Genomic DNA, 16,467 nt, shown 5'->3' with positions numbered 1-16,467 from the left:
TCAACTGAGCAAGAATATGGCTTGTGATCTATGTCCACTCCTTGTTTTTTTCCCTGAAACTACTTAGAATACGGCAGATCCCTCTTCCATATGACATGAAAACCCTTTAGGTAAATAACAATAGTTCTTGTGTTTCTCTACTGTATTCTCCTTTCTAGATTAATTTTGCCAATTTCTTTAATATTGCCAGACTCCCTAGCCAGGCCTTCCATCTTTTGGCTACTCTAACTACTTGATGTCCCTTTTAAAATGTGGCAAGGAAATGTGAACATAATAGTCTATATTTGTTTCAACCATTGCATAGTACGGTGGGCTTGTTACCTTTTAGACATGCTAATTTAGTTATTATAGCTTTTTGTGTGGTTTAGTATTTTTTAGTCAAGTCGGACTCTTCATTACCCAATTTGGAGTTTTCTTGCAAAGACTTCGGAGTGGTCTGCCATTTCCTTCAATTCATTTTACAGATGAGGAAACTGAGGCTAACAGTTAAGTGACTTGCCTAGGGTCACACAGCTAGTAAGTGTCTGAACCCACATTCGAATTCAAGAAGATGAATCTTCCTGACTCAGCCCTGACATACTATCCACTGAGCCACCTGCATGCTCATTATTGTAGCCTAACAGTAGCCATTTTTGTAGTCATACCACATTGTTACTTTATACTAGCCTGCTGCCCACTAAAATCCCCAAATCTTTTTAGTTTTTTAAAAATTCATTATTTATTAACATTCTTTTCTTTTTAAATTTTGAGTTCCATATGTCTTCCTACCTCTCACTCCTCCATCCACTTAGAAGGCAGACAATTTGATATCAATTATACCTGTGAAAATCTGGCAAAACGTGTTTCCATATTAGCAAAAAAAGGCAAGAAAAATGAAGAAAGTGAGAAAAGTATATTTCAGTTTGCACTCAAAGTTCATCAGTTCTCTCTCCGAGGGTAGATAGTATTTTTTATTATGAGTTCTTTCGAATTGTTTTGGGTCATTGTACTGATCAGAATAGCCAAATCTTTCACAGTTGATCATCATTACAACATTGCTGTTTCTCTACATAATGATCTCCCACTTCTTTTCACTTCACTTTGCGTCAGTTCATGTTGGTCTTGCCATGTTTTTTTCTGAAACCACTTTCTTATCATTTCTTGTAATACAGTAGCACTCTATCACAATCATAGGCCACAACTTGTTTATCCGTTGCCCAATTGATGAACATCCCCTCATTTTCCAATTCTTTTCCAACACAAAAAGAGTTACTATAAATATTTTTGTATATGTAGGTCCTTTTTCTTTCTTTTTGTTCTATTTGGGTTACAGACCTACTCGTATTTCTGAATCAAAGGGTCTGCAGTTTTACAGCCTTTTAGGCTCCAGATATTTTTCAAAGGAGCAGTCCTTTTGAAAGGATTTCCTTACCTTGCACTTGTGCATTTGATTTTTTTAACCATTATCCTATAAATTATGGTCAAATTAATTTCTTCAAAAAGACTCCAATTGTCATTCCATCGTTCAGAAATTTCCATCTGCTCCCAGGGCCTCTATTTTTGGTTGCCCAGAGCACTCCTGTAGTGTTGTGTAAGTAAAGAATTCTGGCTGTGGCGAGAGAATTTGATCTCAAATCCTTGCTCGGCCACTTAATCTTAAGCAAGTCACTTACCTTGTGGAGGCCTTGGTTTCCACAACTATAAAATGAAGGAAGTAGAATAGATGACCTAAAAGGTGCTATATAGTTTTCAGCTTATGAATTTTAGTTCTTCCTTTAGTTCTCCCCTACATGAGCTTTTTGTTATTGCCAGACTGGTTTCTTCATAATTCCCCAGACCTATTAGGGGCACTTGTGTGGGATAGTAGAATAGAGTACTGGACTTAAAGTCAAGAAGACCTGAGTTTGAATCCTGACTCAGACACTTAACTAATTTTATGACTTTGGACAAGTTATTTAACCTTTGCCTGCCCCAGTTTCCTCATCTGTAAAATGAGGAGGTTGGAATCTTTGACCTCTAAGGTCCTTTCCAGCTTTAAGTCTCTGATCCCATGACTGTGGGCTTAGATATAATAGGCAAGGCTCACTGTTGAACATTGTCATAATGAACATTTGTCCCTGGTCACAATTATAGTTGATATGGTACATGCTCTCACACCAATGGTAACCATATAATGCAGAGATTCTTAATCTTTTTTTCTATCATGAATCCCTTTGAAGGTCTGATGTAACTTATGGACATCTTCCCAAAATTAGATTTTTAAATTCATAAAATATGTAGGATTTCAAAAGAAACCAATTACATTGAACTAGTTTTAAAATACATATATGTTTTTTAAAACCATTAATGGACCCCAGATTAAGAATATTTGATCTAAAGCTTTGACAACAGTGAGGTCCTAAAGGGCCCTATGATTCCTTGAATTCCACATGGGGAGGGTTGTATCTCAAACTTGGTGAATCTTAAGGTGAACTGTTCTCCTTCCTCCTTCTTTCTCTTCCTTCAGCTAAGTGCGATTCTAAGGCTCCCATCCATCTCCAGAGGAAAGCCTAGGAGGCCAGGCAGGCAACCAAGCTTCTACTGAGTAGCTACCAGGTGAGCTCTTCTTAAAATTCCTGTGCCACTTTGGCTTCTGTGTGTCCTTGCTTCCTCTCTCAGTGTCAAGCTTCTTTGTCCAGGAACTCCTTACTCAGAAACTTCAATCCCGGTTCTCTCCCTCAAAAGCTGGGCTAAGCCTGGGGGTGAGGATTTCCATATAGAATTAGCTTTGGTTCCCTCTGTACTCTCCCTTGCACATATATTAGATCTGAAAACATATACCATAGGGCCACCTCTCCAAGCTATTTGAATGGCAGAGGATACTCTTAAACTAATACATCTCTAATTCCACTCTCTCCCCCTTGCTCTCTTAAGAAACAGCTTTTAAACTTACTTGAAGTTGAAGGGCATGGTGATAAATTCCACTGGGAGGATTAGAATGTTTTGGATTCTGCTCAGAGGGAACTTAGAGACATGATTCTGAAGATGTGGTTTTCCTGGATCAGGACTCTGGTGGGTTTCAGAGCTAAGCTTTTTATCTTCCTGCTTTGTGTCAAGTGGGATCTGTTGTGTTTGGACCCAAATCAAGGATCAAAGATTCTTAATCATAGCAGAACTTAAAGTCATGGCTTTGTTGCTTCTTGAGTCCAGGTAAATATCAGAGAATACCTAAGAACTTAAAAGATGAAAGGGGCCTCAAAAGCCACATAGTCCAACCTATATTTGACTGAAACCCCTCTCTAACATCCCTAAGAACTGACTGCTCAACCTCTATCCAAAGACTTCCAATGAGAGTCACACACCCCCTTTTGGGGTAGCTCTAATTGTTAGGAAGGATATGTTATTGTTGATTTATTAGACTTCCCCTGTCAGCCAATCATTTATTAGGTGCCTATTATGCACCAGGCACAAGGGATTCAAAAAAAGGAAAAAGACTGCCCCTATTTCCAGGAAACAGTCTAATGGGGGAAACAATATGCAAACAACCGTGTACAAATATTAGACCTCTACTAGGCCCTCCTTTCCTTACTCTGAACCCTTTGAAATGCTTTTTCCAAAAGTGCTGTCATGAACTCTGAAGGGAGGAATAGCACTATGGGAGATAGGTTAAAGTTTCTGTTTTTTCTAGCTCAATAGTCAGATAAATTTTATTGGCCAAAATCAGGCCTAGGGTTGCATTTTCTCCTGTCTTTTTGGCAGTGAGCACCAGCAGATGTCTGGATAGATGACATTCTCCTTTCTTTGTGCCAAAATCACCAATTACCTGATGCTCATCCTCTAGGGAGCAAAATTGTGAGGCCCTGTCTGGACCACATGTAGGATTTCCTTGGGCCTCCTGAAGTCACAGCCTCCCTTCACATTGTTCTTCTCTTCCCACTTGCCCCTTGCAAGGGTTAGGATTGAGCTTAGGACAACTCATTATGTCCTAAGGACAAACCATCAGGCCCCCATTCCTTTTCCACAAGCAGGATTTCCAGTGTCTAACTAAATTTGATGTAATCATGTATGAACCTGAGGGGAAAGAGATGCTGAAAGGTAAGTGCATGAGAACTTTTCTTTCAGTCCTTGAACATGCATTTTCTGAGCATCTGTTGTTGACTTAACTGTGCACTGCCCACTATTGGCTCTCTAGTCAGAGGAGGTAGGAAGGGCCAATTGCTTTTGGAAAAGGATGTAATCTCCAAATTCCCCCAGAGTAGAAGTGCTTGTTTATTCAAACCCTCTAAGAAATCCCACAGAATTTAATCCTTTTGCTCTGACATCCTGAGGCTATTTGAAATTAAATAAAATGCAGCAATTGGTGTTGCTGAGTCCAAAATCACAAAGTGAGACTTAGAAAGGTGCTCCAAGGCCGTCTTATCCAGGAATGTCTTTTACAATATGTAAGACAAGTGATAATCCAACCTTTGCCTGGCAGCCCATTGCACTTTTAGAGAATTCTAATTATTAGGAACTTCTTCCTTACATCAAGCCGAAAACTGCCTTTCCACAACTCTTCATCTTTGCTTCTAGTTCTGCCCTCTGGGGTCAAACAGAACAAGTCTCAGTGCTCTTCTAAATTCCTCATTCCTTCAGCTAGTTTGTATTTGCCATGTTCTGAAGGCCCTTCACAATCCTATTAACCTTTCTTGGGATATTCTCCAGTTTGATGAATACTTGTTGAATGAATCAGTCAGTCAATGCCCTTCATAAATATTGTACCCCAAACAGAGCATGGTACTTCATATGTGTAGTATGATGATGGTAGAATACAGCAGCACATTAATATTCAGCCTGCCCTTGCTCAGTATGTCAGGTTACTTCCTGAGGGAAGGCTGTGTTTATTGATTTTTGTCCTTATATATCTGACAGCAGTGAAATCACAGGTGCTTTCTGAGCTGCTGTATCCCCTTCTCATACCTAAGATGGTACCAATATACCTATATGTATACGTCATGCATAAGATATAAATCCTTCTTGAATTGCTCATAAAATCTAACAGTTATATAGCATTTTAAAGTTTGCAAAGCACCTTACAAATGTTATCTCATTTGATCCTCACCACAGTAGCCCTTCTGGAAGGGAAGGGCTATTATCCCCATTTTACAGATGGAGCCTCGGAGAGGTTAAGTGAATTGCCCAGGGTCACACATCTAGTGTCTGAAATGGGAAGTGGGATTTGAACTCAGGTCTGTTTAACTCCAAGTCCAGTTCCCATACTCACTGTGTCAACCTAGCTGCCCATTTGAGTTGAATATCACATTATTGATGCATATCAGACTTGAAATTCCGCTAAAACTACCAGATCTTTTTCAGGCCTGGTGGCATCTAGACCTAACCCTCCCTAGGTGTTTCTTATGCCAGTGACATCACAGTTCTAGATTAAAAAGAAGAAAGGTCAGCAGAATGTGCAGGGCTACTGCTTTGTTCCTAAACACTTACAGACTCCCCTATAATAATACATGCTCAAGTTGTGTCAGGAATAGAAGCCAAGTGCCCTGGAGGTGGCAAACTTCATCCTCTTCCATCTTTCTTGCTATTTCCATTTTTTAAAGTGGGGCCAGTATTTGCCCTTCTCTGGCCTTCTTTGTTCCCTGACACAAGGAGGTACTCAGTGAATTCTCCCTGGATTCATCAAGGTCTGTCAGATGCTCCTTGATTTACCTTGGCTTTCAATTCCCTTTTAGCAGTTTATGTTCAGTCCAAAAGGTCATTCTCTTTAGGAGGAAAAATAGAACCAGTATAAGAGTTGAGTACATTTTCCTTCTCTCTACTGTCCATCATCCTTTTGAGCCTCCGAGCTCTTCTCTCCAATATAGCATTTTTTCCAAAAAAGCGCTCTTTTGGGGCCCTAGCCACTAACTTCAGCTCATTCTGAGGTTTAGCATTCCTGACACTATTCTTACAGGACCATACTATACTCTTGACCTCATCTTCACTTACCTGTCCTGGCTTCCACTTTCTATATATGTCTTTTTAAAAAATGTAATTTGGTCAGTGAGTTCCTTCTGTGCATTCACAGTGTCTTCTTCAGACAACCCCTCAAATTTTTTCCTAATTGGAATGATTTCTCATGGTGAAACAAGGCCTTGATAACATGTCCAGATTAATAAATGCTAATTCCAGCATACTTTTCTGTCCCTTTCTGGAATACCCATTCCCTTATCCTGTTTTCATAGTTTTTTTTTTTTTTTAGTTACCTATGGTGTATTTAGAATCCATTTTTTCATATCATTTATTACCTCTCAGGTTTATGAAGGTGATGAGGGCTGTCTTAAGAACTCCAATCTTATCACTTTAAAGATATTTTCTTAAGAGGTATGCAGTACTAGGTACCTTAGTAGTAGGAGGCTAGAAATTAAGAGTTAGACCATTTGGATCTGTTTGGCAAGTTGCTTTTTACCCCTGATGGACTGACTTATCATTCCACCTACTTTGACTCTTCCCTACCTGCCTCAGATACAGAAAGAAAGCCTTTTGAAGTCTTTTCCTTCTTAGAGTTGGCCACAGGCTTTCATTTTGATCCCTACCTCTTTGAGCAGACTGTTCCTTTGATAACAACCCCTAATTATTACCTTTGCTAAGTATGATATTTCAGCATTTCATCTCTTAACTTCCTTTTTTAGGCTCTTTTCCTCACTTGGATATGAATTTAATTTCTTTATTCACCCAGGGAAACAAGTTTCCCTCTGGTAGACTTTTGAAGGTAGGAACCCACGACACAGGTCTGCCTTTTCTGGCTGCCTCCTTCCAAGTCAGGGTGGTTCATACATGAAAAATTCACCCTGTAAACTGGATGGGTTATAGATTCCCTGGGAGGTTACACAGTTCTTGTTCCATCAGAAAACAGGAATAGCATTTAGTTACTTCTGCAGATCTGAATTCTTTCTTTATATAGCATCCTCCCATCTCCACCCAAAACATGAAACTTGGGCATCTTGAACATAATTCAGTAAATATTTACTAAGCCTCTACCATGTGCTAAGTATCAGAGTACTTTGTCCACACTTTTATATTGTCTTCTTCACCTAGAATGCAGAGGGAAGGATAGATTTAATCCCAAGACTTGGGATCAGAGCTGTCTGTTAGCAAAGCTCTTAACCTTTGGCCAGGTTGGGGTATATCCATGTGAGCTAAAATCAAGGCTGTGAGCAGCTTAGGTGACTTTACTAAACTCCAAGATATGCAGTAATTGCATCATAAATTTGTAACAAAACTGTGTAACATTATATTCTTTTTTTCTGTTTTCACCTACTCTGACCTCAGAAGAATTTTTATATGTTCTTGCCTTATTTTGTAAAAACCTTCCTATATCTCTCTAGTTTATAATAGCCTCAACTTGTAGTTGTCTTGATTATTAATTCATGAGACTGCCTGGTATATAATTGACTCATGATTTTTTATGCATAAACAAGTTCATTTTAATGACTATTATTTAAGCACGTGTTATTGGCTGTCATGCTAGGCCAGGGGACACAAAGATAAAAGAAGTCTCACTGCCTCCCCCTAGTTTACAGTCTAGTAGGAGGAGAAGATGTGTATATAAGTAGCTGAAATACATGTTAGAGCAGGGATGGCAAACAAATAAAAAGAGATCACATGAACTTGGAAAACCGCAGATTAACATTATCTGTTGTATTTATGTTTATTTAGTTTAATATTTCTTAATTACAGTTTAATATGGTTTGAGCCTTACCTTAAAGTGCCAGAGAGTTTAACACCTCTGACTCAGAGTATGATTCAGTAGAGAGCTGAATGGAGCTTCATGAGAGCTCCAAAGAAGGAGGGAGTAGTCTAAGTGGAAGGATAAGGAAACTATGGAAAAGGAATCATCTGAGTCAGAAGGTCTCATTGGGCAGACACTGTTGTAGGCATAAGATGGGGAATGATATGTGCAAATGTACAGAGGCCGGAAAGGACAAATGAAGATCAGGAAGCAGCAAGCAGTCTGATTTGTAGTACTGTGACAAGAACTGTAAAAGTAAATTGGAGGGCCTTGAATGCCATGCTGACAAGTGACTGGTATAAGCACCTTCAGTATACTGGTAGGCACTGAATAAGACAAAATTTGGATGAGACTTGGTCATTATCCTCAAGAAGCTAATTTATTTTAAAATAAAAATGGAGAGCCATAATATTCGATATTATATACTATATACATTAAGGATGTACAAAGTAAAATACAGTGTGAGGTTTGATGAGAAATATAACAGGAAATCAAGAAAATCTTGCTGGAGCAGGTAGCATTTCAGTTGGGTTCTAAAAGATTGGGTAAGGAGTTCAGGAGGTAAAGGTGGAGGGAGGGCAGTCCTTTTTTCCATCGGTTTCTGTGGAACTGCTCATTCCTAGTTCTCCAGGCTGAATGGATAGAATGCCCTTAGCCTCCCTCCAAACCTTGGCTTTCTGTGAATGGTGAGTAAATTGATGCAACTGAGCTGGGCGTAGAGAAGGCCAGGTAACAATGGAAGCCTTGTGGACCCTTGTGAACAATCAGGGTAGATCATCATGCAGCATTCATGCCTCCTCTCCCATTAGTCAACCCACATTTTTTTCTCAGAACTTTGTACCACCTTAGATTTTAGGGAAAATTCTTCTCTATATAACTTCCATTGAGATCCAGCCTGATTTCACCTCTGACCTGGATGGCTGCCCTGCCCTTTCCCTCTCCACGCAGGCTCCAAAATCTTGTGTTCTGCCTCAAATCATTCTTATTTTATTTAATTCCATTAGTATTGTGCAGAAGGAAATAAATTTTCAAAAGATTGTATTGCAAGACTGCCACTGAAATTTTGTCTAAAGAAAAGAGTTCTACCACTGTAAAATGTCTAAGAACCAGTGATCTAGAGAATAGTCTCTTTGGCATGACATTTGAGACCCCCTATTTTGTGCTAACCCCCCTCTCCCACTTACCTCTCCAGTCAGTAAGCTCCAGTGGTTCCCTAATAAATCCAGAATCAAATACAAAGTCCCCTGCTTGGCATATAAAGCCATTTCATAACCTGGCATCTCCCTTTCTTATCAGTCTTTTTTATACCTTCCTCCCTTACTTTTATACCTTACTCCCCTCCACACCTTCTGTGATCCACTGGCCTTCTTGCTACTCTTCAAATGTGGCATTCCATCAACCTCTGAGCTGACTCTCCCCAGTACCTGGAATGCTCTCCCTTTCAACCTGGTTTCCTTCAAGACTCCCCCAAATTCCCACCTTCTGCAGGAGACCTTTCCCAGTCTCCCTCAAAGCAAGAACCTTCTCCTTGAGATTGCCTTATAGTTACATTGTATATATCCTGTTGGCACATAGTTGTTTTCATGTTGTCTTCCCCATTAGACTTGGAGCTCTTTGAGAGCAGGCACTCTCTTTTACCTTTTCTTTGTATTTCCCTAGTGCCTGGCACACGGTAAGCACTTATTAAATTCTGTTGACCCAACCTGAAATGTTCACTACAGGTCCCATGGTATATCATTATTCTACATGCATCTGGGTGCCTCCAACACAAAAAAAAGTGATGTTCCCAGTCAGTCATACCTTCAGTTAGTAAAATACTTAAGTGTCCCACACAGAGTTGGCATTCATGATGGTTTGACAACAAAGTGTCCTAAGGGAGCCTGGAACTACTCAGGAGTCCTGGTTGGGAGGGTGGTAGAATCCTGGCATGAAGTATTGGGGGACCTCTGGGCAGGTGTTTCTCAATCATGACTGCTTTTTTCCCCCTCAGCTCTGCCTGCCCTCCAGGTTCCTGCACATCTTCTGAGGGGGACCCGGGGAGACCAGGTAATGGCAGCTGAGCTCCTGCCAGCCTGGTCCCAGGTGAGCCTTTCTACCAGAGATTCCAGAATCACTGGGTACCTAGTGACCCCTCATTTCCTACCTGTGCCAGGACCTTGTTTGTCTAATAGTGATTCCTACCAGGCACCTTATCCCTAAGTCTCATCCAGGGATGAGAGAAAACATATGGTCTACTCCCTGGTTCCCTTCAGACCCCATTTCCCACATTTCCCCCTTCCCATTCCATTCCCCTCAGCCTCACAGAACCTAGGAGTGGAAGTCTAGTCCTACCTAAAATAAGAGTTGCTGCTCTTCAACATTTCCCATAAGTGATCAGCCTTACTTTGAAGACCTCCAGGGATAGGGAACTCACTACCCTTCCATTTGTGGTTCTCTCTAGTTGTATTGTGCTAAGAAGTTTCTCCTTCTAAAACCATTGGTTGCATTTCTGTTTTCCATAGTCACTGATCTTGTAGGCCCATACCTATTCTTTGGCATGTCTTCAGTGATCTGCCATTTCTTCCATCTTTTCATTTGTGCAGAGTATCTGTTCCCCCCCACAGGAAATCATATCCATCTCTGTCACCTTCTTTGTGCTTCTGCTCAAACTGATGTGTCCTGTAGCCTCTTGGGTACAGCCATGAAAGGCCCCAGCCCTGACAGAGACCTCCCCTGGGTGGCTGACTCAGCCGTAATCTCCACCCTTTATGCCAGCTCTGTGATAGCCTCTAGAAACTTGTCATACTTTTCGCCTCCTTGTGTTCTCCTCCCATGTTTGTATTGCCTTGGTCCTTATCCACATGATCTTCACCACCTCCCCAGGGGAATTTTCATATAATTGGGCATCTTTGTGACTCAGCCAACCCTTTTATCTGCTTTATTCTTTCTGAACATATTGTCGTCATCTGTTATTGTATTCAAATCATGAGTCACACCCCATCAAGTCTCAGGGACACCTATGAGATCATATTTAGCTGTTTATATCACAGTCTAATTCAGTTCATTTATTCCCCATCCTGTAATCATTGGTATGTGAGCACCTTTAACTACTAGTCCCATTTCTATGCCTTGTCCCTCTTTTTCACTCCTCTGGATTTCTGAATACCTGCTGCACCCTATAGTATCTGATTTAAGTGTATCTGAATAATTTTATTCAGACTTGTACATATTTTGTTTTAAAATTATTATAAGCTTAATATCGGGAAAGATAAACATAAAATAAGGGCCCTTACCTAAAACTGTTAGGAAATTTAAATCAAATTAAGACAACAGCCAAACATTCTTTTGTACTACTCCCCTTTTTAAGCCTGTCTGAAGTTCTACTCCCTTGGCTTTTTTTCCTTTTTCTTCCTGTTTTTAAATACAGAGCGGTATTCAGTGTGTTCTTGTAATAAAGAAGAACTCTGCTATTCTTGCTTTACATCACATCACGTATGTCTTTCCTCATTTTCTCTTATATGTATTCATTCTTTTTTATGGCACCGTGGTATTGCTCTGAAAGGTTTGGGACTTGGGGCCTAACATTTCATCTGGGGGAAAATTCAGTGTGGAAATTCTCCTTTGATGGAGATTAGCAATTTATCTTTTACTTTAAGTCCTAGAGAATTGTCTTAGAAACCCTGAGGTTACATGCTTTGCCCATAGCCATAGCTAGTATTTGTTCAGACTCAAGACTTTAAATATAAGACTTTCTAATTCCCAAGGCCAGCCCTCTTTACTCTCTGCCATACTGCCTCTAATGTTACATTAGTACACCATAATTTATTGAGCCATTTTCCACGGATATACAAATTTTTAATTCTCTATTATTGCAGACAAATACAGCAAGCTAATATTTTCACATAGGTATGAACATTTTTATGAAACAAGAGGGTTTTTTTTCCTGGCTGTGAATTGCTAGGTCAGAAAATATGATTAATTTTGTGAATCTTTTGTACATTATCAGATTGTTTTTATAAAACGTTTGTGACAGTTTATAGTCCCACCAAGAATATATTAGAGTTTCTGCCAATATTACCTCTCTTTTTTTGCCATTTTAGTGGGTAAAAAATTATCTTAAGATTGATTATTAAGGTAATTGATCTTTTTTCATGTGGTCATTAACAGTTTGTATTTCCTCCTTTGCAAATCATCTGTTCTTGTCCTTGGACCATTGATTCATAGGGAGTTAGAGATCCACAGGTTTTAGTATTTGTTAGGATCTTATATAGATCATAGTATTATAAACATATAGAGGGTTTTTTTATAGCTTCTGAGTGTCAGACCTTTATTACATATATTTTTCTGAATTATTATCTTTTAATTTTAGAGGCATTGCTATTTGTTATTCAAAATCCTTTAATTTTTGTGGAGCACAGGCATAGACACAGACCCACCCATGCCAGTGATTTAGTTTGTGGATAGGGTTTGGAGGTGGTAACTCCTTTTTTTTAAAGCTCTTTGGTCATTTATTCATTTAAATTTTTATTAAATCCTTATGTGGAATTAGGGCTTTCTAGGTTTGTCTCATTTTGTGATACTTCTTAAAGAGCTTGGAATTCCTGCAAAGGACTTGGGGTAGATTAGGTATTGTTAACTAGAAGAAATATGGGAAATTGTATTCCCGTGGGAAAGCTTACTACCTGCAAGGAGAGCAATAGAAACATTGTTGTAATTTGCTTGAGTAAATTCACTGTAATCAATTATCTATTAATGTTTATCTGTTTCTCAGAACATTCCAAGACCCCGCCCCCTTATGTAGTTGAGTTACTTGTCATATTTCCATTGTAAATCTTGCATGATCTTCCAACTGTGGGCCTGCAATTATCTTGGTTACCTTGTATCATTCTTGCTTGATTTTGTTTCCCCAAAGATTAAAGAAAATAACATTTTGCCATGTGTATTTTAGTGGGGAGGAAGTGGTAACTCTTAAACCTAAAATATTTACCAGATGATAATACAAAAGCAGTCATCATAAGTTCACAGCAAAACAGATGCAGAGCCTGCCTTTTTCTCATTTCTCCCTCTCTAACTAGAAGAGGCAGTAAAGGACCACCAGGAACCTGAGGAGATGTCCCATTTCTAAGACTGTAGATGGTGGTATAGAGCAACAAGCCCAGGCCAACTCCCAGCAAGTCAACCCAAGAAACAGCTGTCAGCTGAATACTTTCTGTGCCTTCTGTGCTGGCTCTTTGTGATCCCTTCTGTGCTCAGCTTTCGTGCTTCTCTGATTTCTTACAGCTCTCAGAGCTTCCAGTCAGTGCCTCCTAGAGGTCGGTGACTGTTCTTTACCTTATGAGGTAAAAGTGTTTTTCTTTCAGGTATGAATCTAATTTATCCAAATGTAATCTTTCCAGAGTCTCTAAACAGTTACTTGATTTAGTGTTTCTGAATTATAAACTTCAGAACTCTAAAAAAAAAATCACACACATGTGAGCTGATAGGCCACATTGCCCTGTAGTCTTCACTCCTGCTGTCATTACTCTTCCTTCAAACAGGTCTTTTCAGTACATTCATCTGAGGGACAGTTCTCTGTTTCATCCTGATATTGTTATGTGTTTCTCTTCAACATTTTATCCGAAAGATTGTGTTTCACAAGTTGATTTTGTCAGTTTTCCTTGCACAAAAATATTTTTGACCCCTTTAAATTGCTAAACTGTTAACATATTAAAAGGGTAATACCCTACACTTGTATTATCAGATGATCATTTTGTCTCCAATAATTTCATCCATGTGTTTGATAATGTTCCTCCCCACTATTGCCAGATCAAATATAGATTCTTTTTTGTCCTTTTTTGTTCTTATTGTTTAGTCTGCTTACATCTAGCTTTTTAATTGTTAGGTATGTCTTTTAACTTCAATTATTCTCTCCAGAGATTATGTACTGGTCATTAGTTTCATCTGTTATTGACTGTCTTATACTGTATGTTAATTTCTTTAATGTGGAATTTCCCTTTATGAAAGAAACTTTGCTTTTGGATCACTTTGTTCCCTTTTTCCTTCTTATTTCTCCTTACCTTTACTTTCCCCCTTCTGTGTTCTGGAATATTTATTAATTTGACCAATACAGTATATTTTGTAGGCCCTCACATTTTGTTAGAAACTATTTTGTCATAATTAGAAAAGTGTGAATTAGTTTTAAAAGTTCTTCTTTTTTACTTAAAGACAACTTGTATTCCAAAGTTTCCTTAAAGTTCATATGTCTTTCTGTAAATTTTTCAAAATCAAATACTTTTCACATGTCCATCTTTTGGCCTTAATACAATAGACTTTATACTTCAAATAGAATTTTTCTGGGTAGATAATTCATGTGTATTACAGTCCCATTTCTACTGCATTCCTTTATACTCATTCAAAAGTCTCTGTGATCCTGACTTAGTTAAGTAATTTTTTATGTTTCTGGCACTCTGGAGTATATTTTTCTTATAAGGGTTTAATTATAATGTGTTAAATCCTGGATCTTTCCCATTTGGAGTCTTGTGGATTCTTCTTTATTTGTATTTTGCCTTTTTTCCTCTACTTCTGCGAAGAATTTTTGGATAATTTTCTGGAATGTTGCATTTATATTTTTATTTGTCTAAATTGTCTGGGATATCAGTATTTTTCAAACTACTGCATCTATATGGACATCCTCCTATGCGTCATCATGGACAACCTCCATGGCTGTCTTTTGAATCTGAATGTTTTCCTGTTCTTTGGATAATTCAGATGTTTTCTGAGACTGTATTTCCTATGCTTCTCTTGGTACCTGTAATTAATTTTCTGTAGTAGTAAGTCTATTATTGGATAATTTCTATGGAGAGGTGGTGGAGAAGGGAGTGTTAATATATTCTCCATATTGATGACTTAATTAATTTCTTCCCATCTTTCATCCCTAGCTTAAGTTCTTCTAGGATTTTTTTTATTTCAAGGTTTTTTATTTGGTATTGTGAACTACTTAGTAACATTAATTCTTGCTTAATTTTTAAAAATAATATCATTTATCTTTTTGAAGACATTTCTTCAGATTGCATTGTTTCTTTTTCCACTTTCATCACTTCCAATATGTTAGCTTTAATCAATAGACACAAACATTTGGATTGTACATAAAATTGCAAATCTATTACATACAGCTTATTTCTTTCAGTAGTACCAACATTGCCTTGCTTGTCTATTTCCCCCCAGGAGACCCTCTTTGGTCTCCTGTCTATTTTTAAAATGTTTCATTGAAGTGCCTTTCTTTCTTCTCTTGCTTTTTTTGGCATCACTTTCACTGTATCCTCAACTACCTTCATTCCTACCCCACCCCCATAAAAGCTCTCCCTTTTAACAAAAGTGTAGTCACACAAAACACATTTGTGTTATAATGGTTGTGTCACTTTGCAGCTATAGTCTATTACCTCTGCCCCTAGAGGTGGAAAGCCTTATCATAAGACTTTCAGAGTTGTTCATTGATCACTGAATTGATCAGAGTTCTTAAATCTTTCACAGTTTTTTTTTACTGTGTTCTGGTTGTTGTAAAAATTGTTCTTCTGGTTTTGCTCACTTCATTCTGCATCAATACATTTAAGTCTTCCCACGTTTCTCTGAATCTATCCCTTTCATCTTTTTGTACAATGCAAATGTAAAGTGTAGAGTCGTTTACATTCATATAGCATAAGTTATATAGCCATTCTTTAATTTGTGGGCACCCACTTCATTTGCAGTTCTTTTCTTTTTCTTTTTTATAATTAATTTTTTTTCCAATTATATGTGAAAACAATTTTTAACATTCTTTTTTTAAATTTTGAGTTCTAAATTTTCTCCCTCTCTGAAATAGCAAGCAATTTTATATAGACTATAAATGTGCAGTCATGCAAAACATTTCTATATTAACTATGTTGCAAAAGAAAGCAAACCAAAAAACCAAGAGAAAAAGAAAGTTCTAAGAGTATGCTTCTATCTGCATTCAGACTCCATCAGTTCTTTCTCTGGAGGTGGATAGTATTTTTCATCATAAATCCTTTGGAATTGTCTTAGATCATTGTATTGCTAAAAATAGCTAAATCATTAACAGTTGGTCATCATATAATATTGTTATTGTGTATACTGTTCTGTTTCTGCTCACTATACCTTGCATCAGTTCATATGAGTCTTTCCAGGTTTTTCTGAAAGCATCCTGCTCATCATTTCTTATAGCACAATAGTATTCCATCACAATCATACATAGTAATTTGTTCAAGCCATTCCCCAATTGATAGCCATCTATCCCCTCAATTTCCAGTTCTTAGCCATCACCACAAGAAGAGCTGCCATAAATATTTTTGTACATATAGGCCCTTTTCCTTTTTCTTTGACCTCCTAAGGATACAGACCTAGTATTGCTGGGTTAAAGAGTAAACAAAATTTTATAGCCCGTTGGCCATAGTTCCAAATTGCTCTCTATGATGGTTGGATCGTTTCACAACTCCACTAACAATGCATTAATGTCCCAATTTTTCCATATTCCCTCCCAATATTTAACTATAAATAGCTTTGACTTCTTCTGAAAACTGCCTATTTATATCGTTTGTCATTGGGAATGATTCATATTCTTATAAATTTGACTCAATTCTCTATATATTTGAGAAATTTCAGAAAAGCTTGCTATAAAAAATATTTTTCCTTGTTTCTGCTCTCCTAATTTTGACTGCATTGGATATGTTTGTGCAAAACTTTTTTAATTTAATGTAATCAAAATTATCCATTTTACTTCCCATAATGCTCTC

General features: G+C 38.0%; 1 protein-coding gene across 1 annotated transcript in view; it reads left to right on the top strand.

The window, feature by feature from the left end:
* LOC140500181 (uncharacterized) overlaps positions 1 to 16,467 on the top strand; it is a 60,569-nt gene that overhangs the window by 5,176 nt on the left and 38,926 nt on the right. Inside the window, 2 exon segments of the mRNA XM_072602536.1 lie at positions 2,486 to 2,574; positions 9,714 to 9,805. Coding sequence (XP_072458637.1) covers positions 9,773 to 9,805 — 33 coding nt within the window. The 5' untranslated portion in view covers positions 2,486 to 2,574; positions 9,714 to 9,772.

The sequence above is a fragment of the Notamacropus eugenii genome, chromosome 4 (genome assembly GCF_028372415.1).
Source record: "Notamacropus eugenii isolate mMacEug1 chromosome 4, mMacEug1.pri_v2, whole genome shotgun sequence".
Classification (NCBI taxonomy): domain Eukaryota; kingdom Metazoa; phylum Chordata; class Mammalia; order Diprotodontia; family Macropodidae; genus Notamacropus; species Notamacropus eugenii.
Note: the sequence above shows the minus strand (reverse complement) of the source record. Positions and strands in the feature narration are given on the sequence as shown.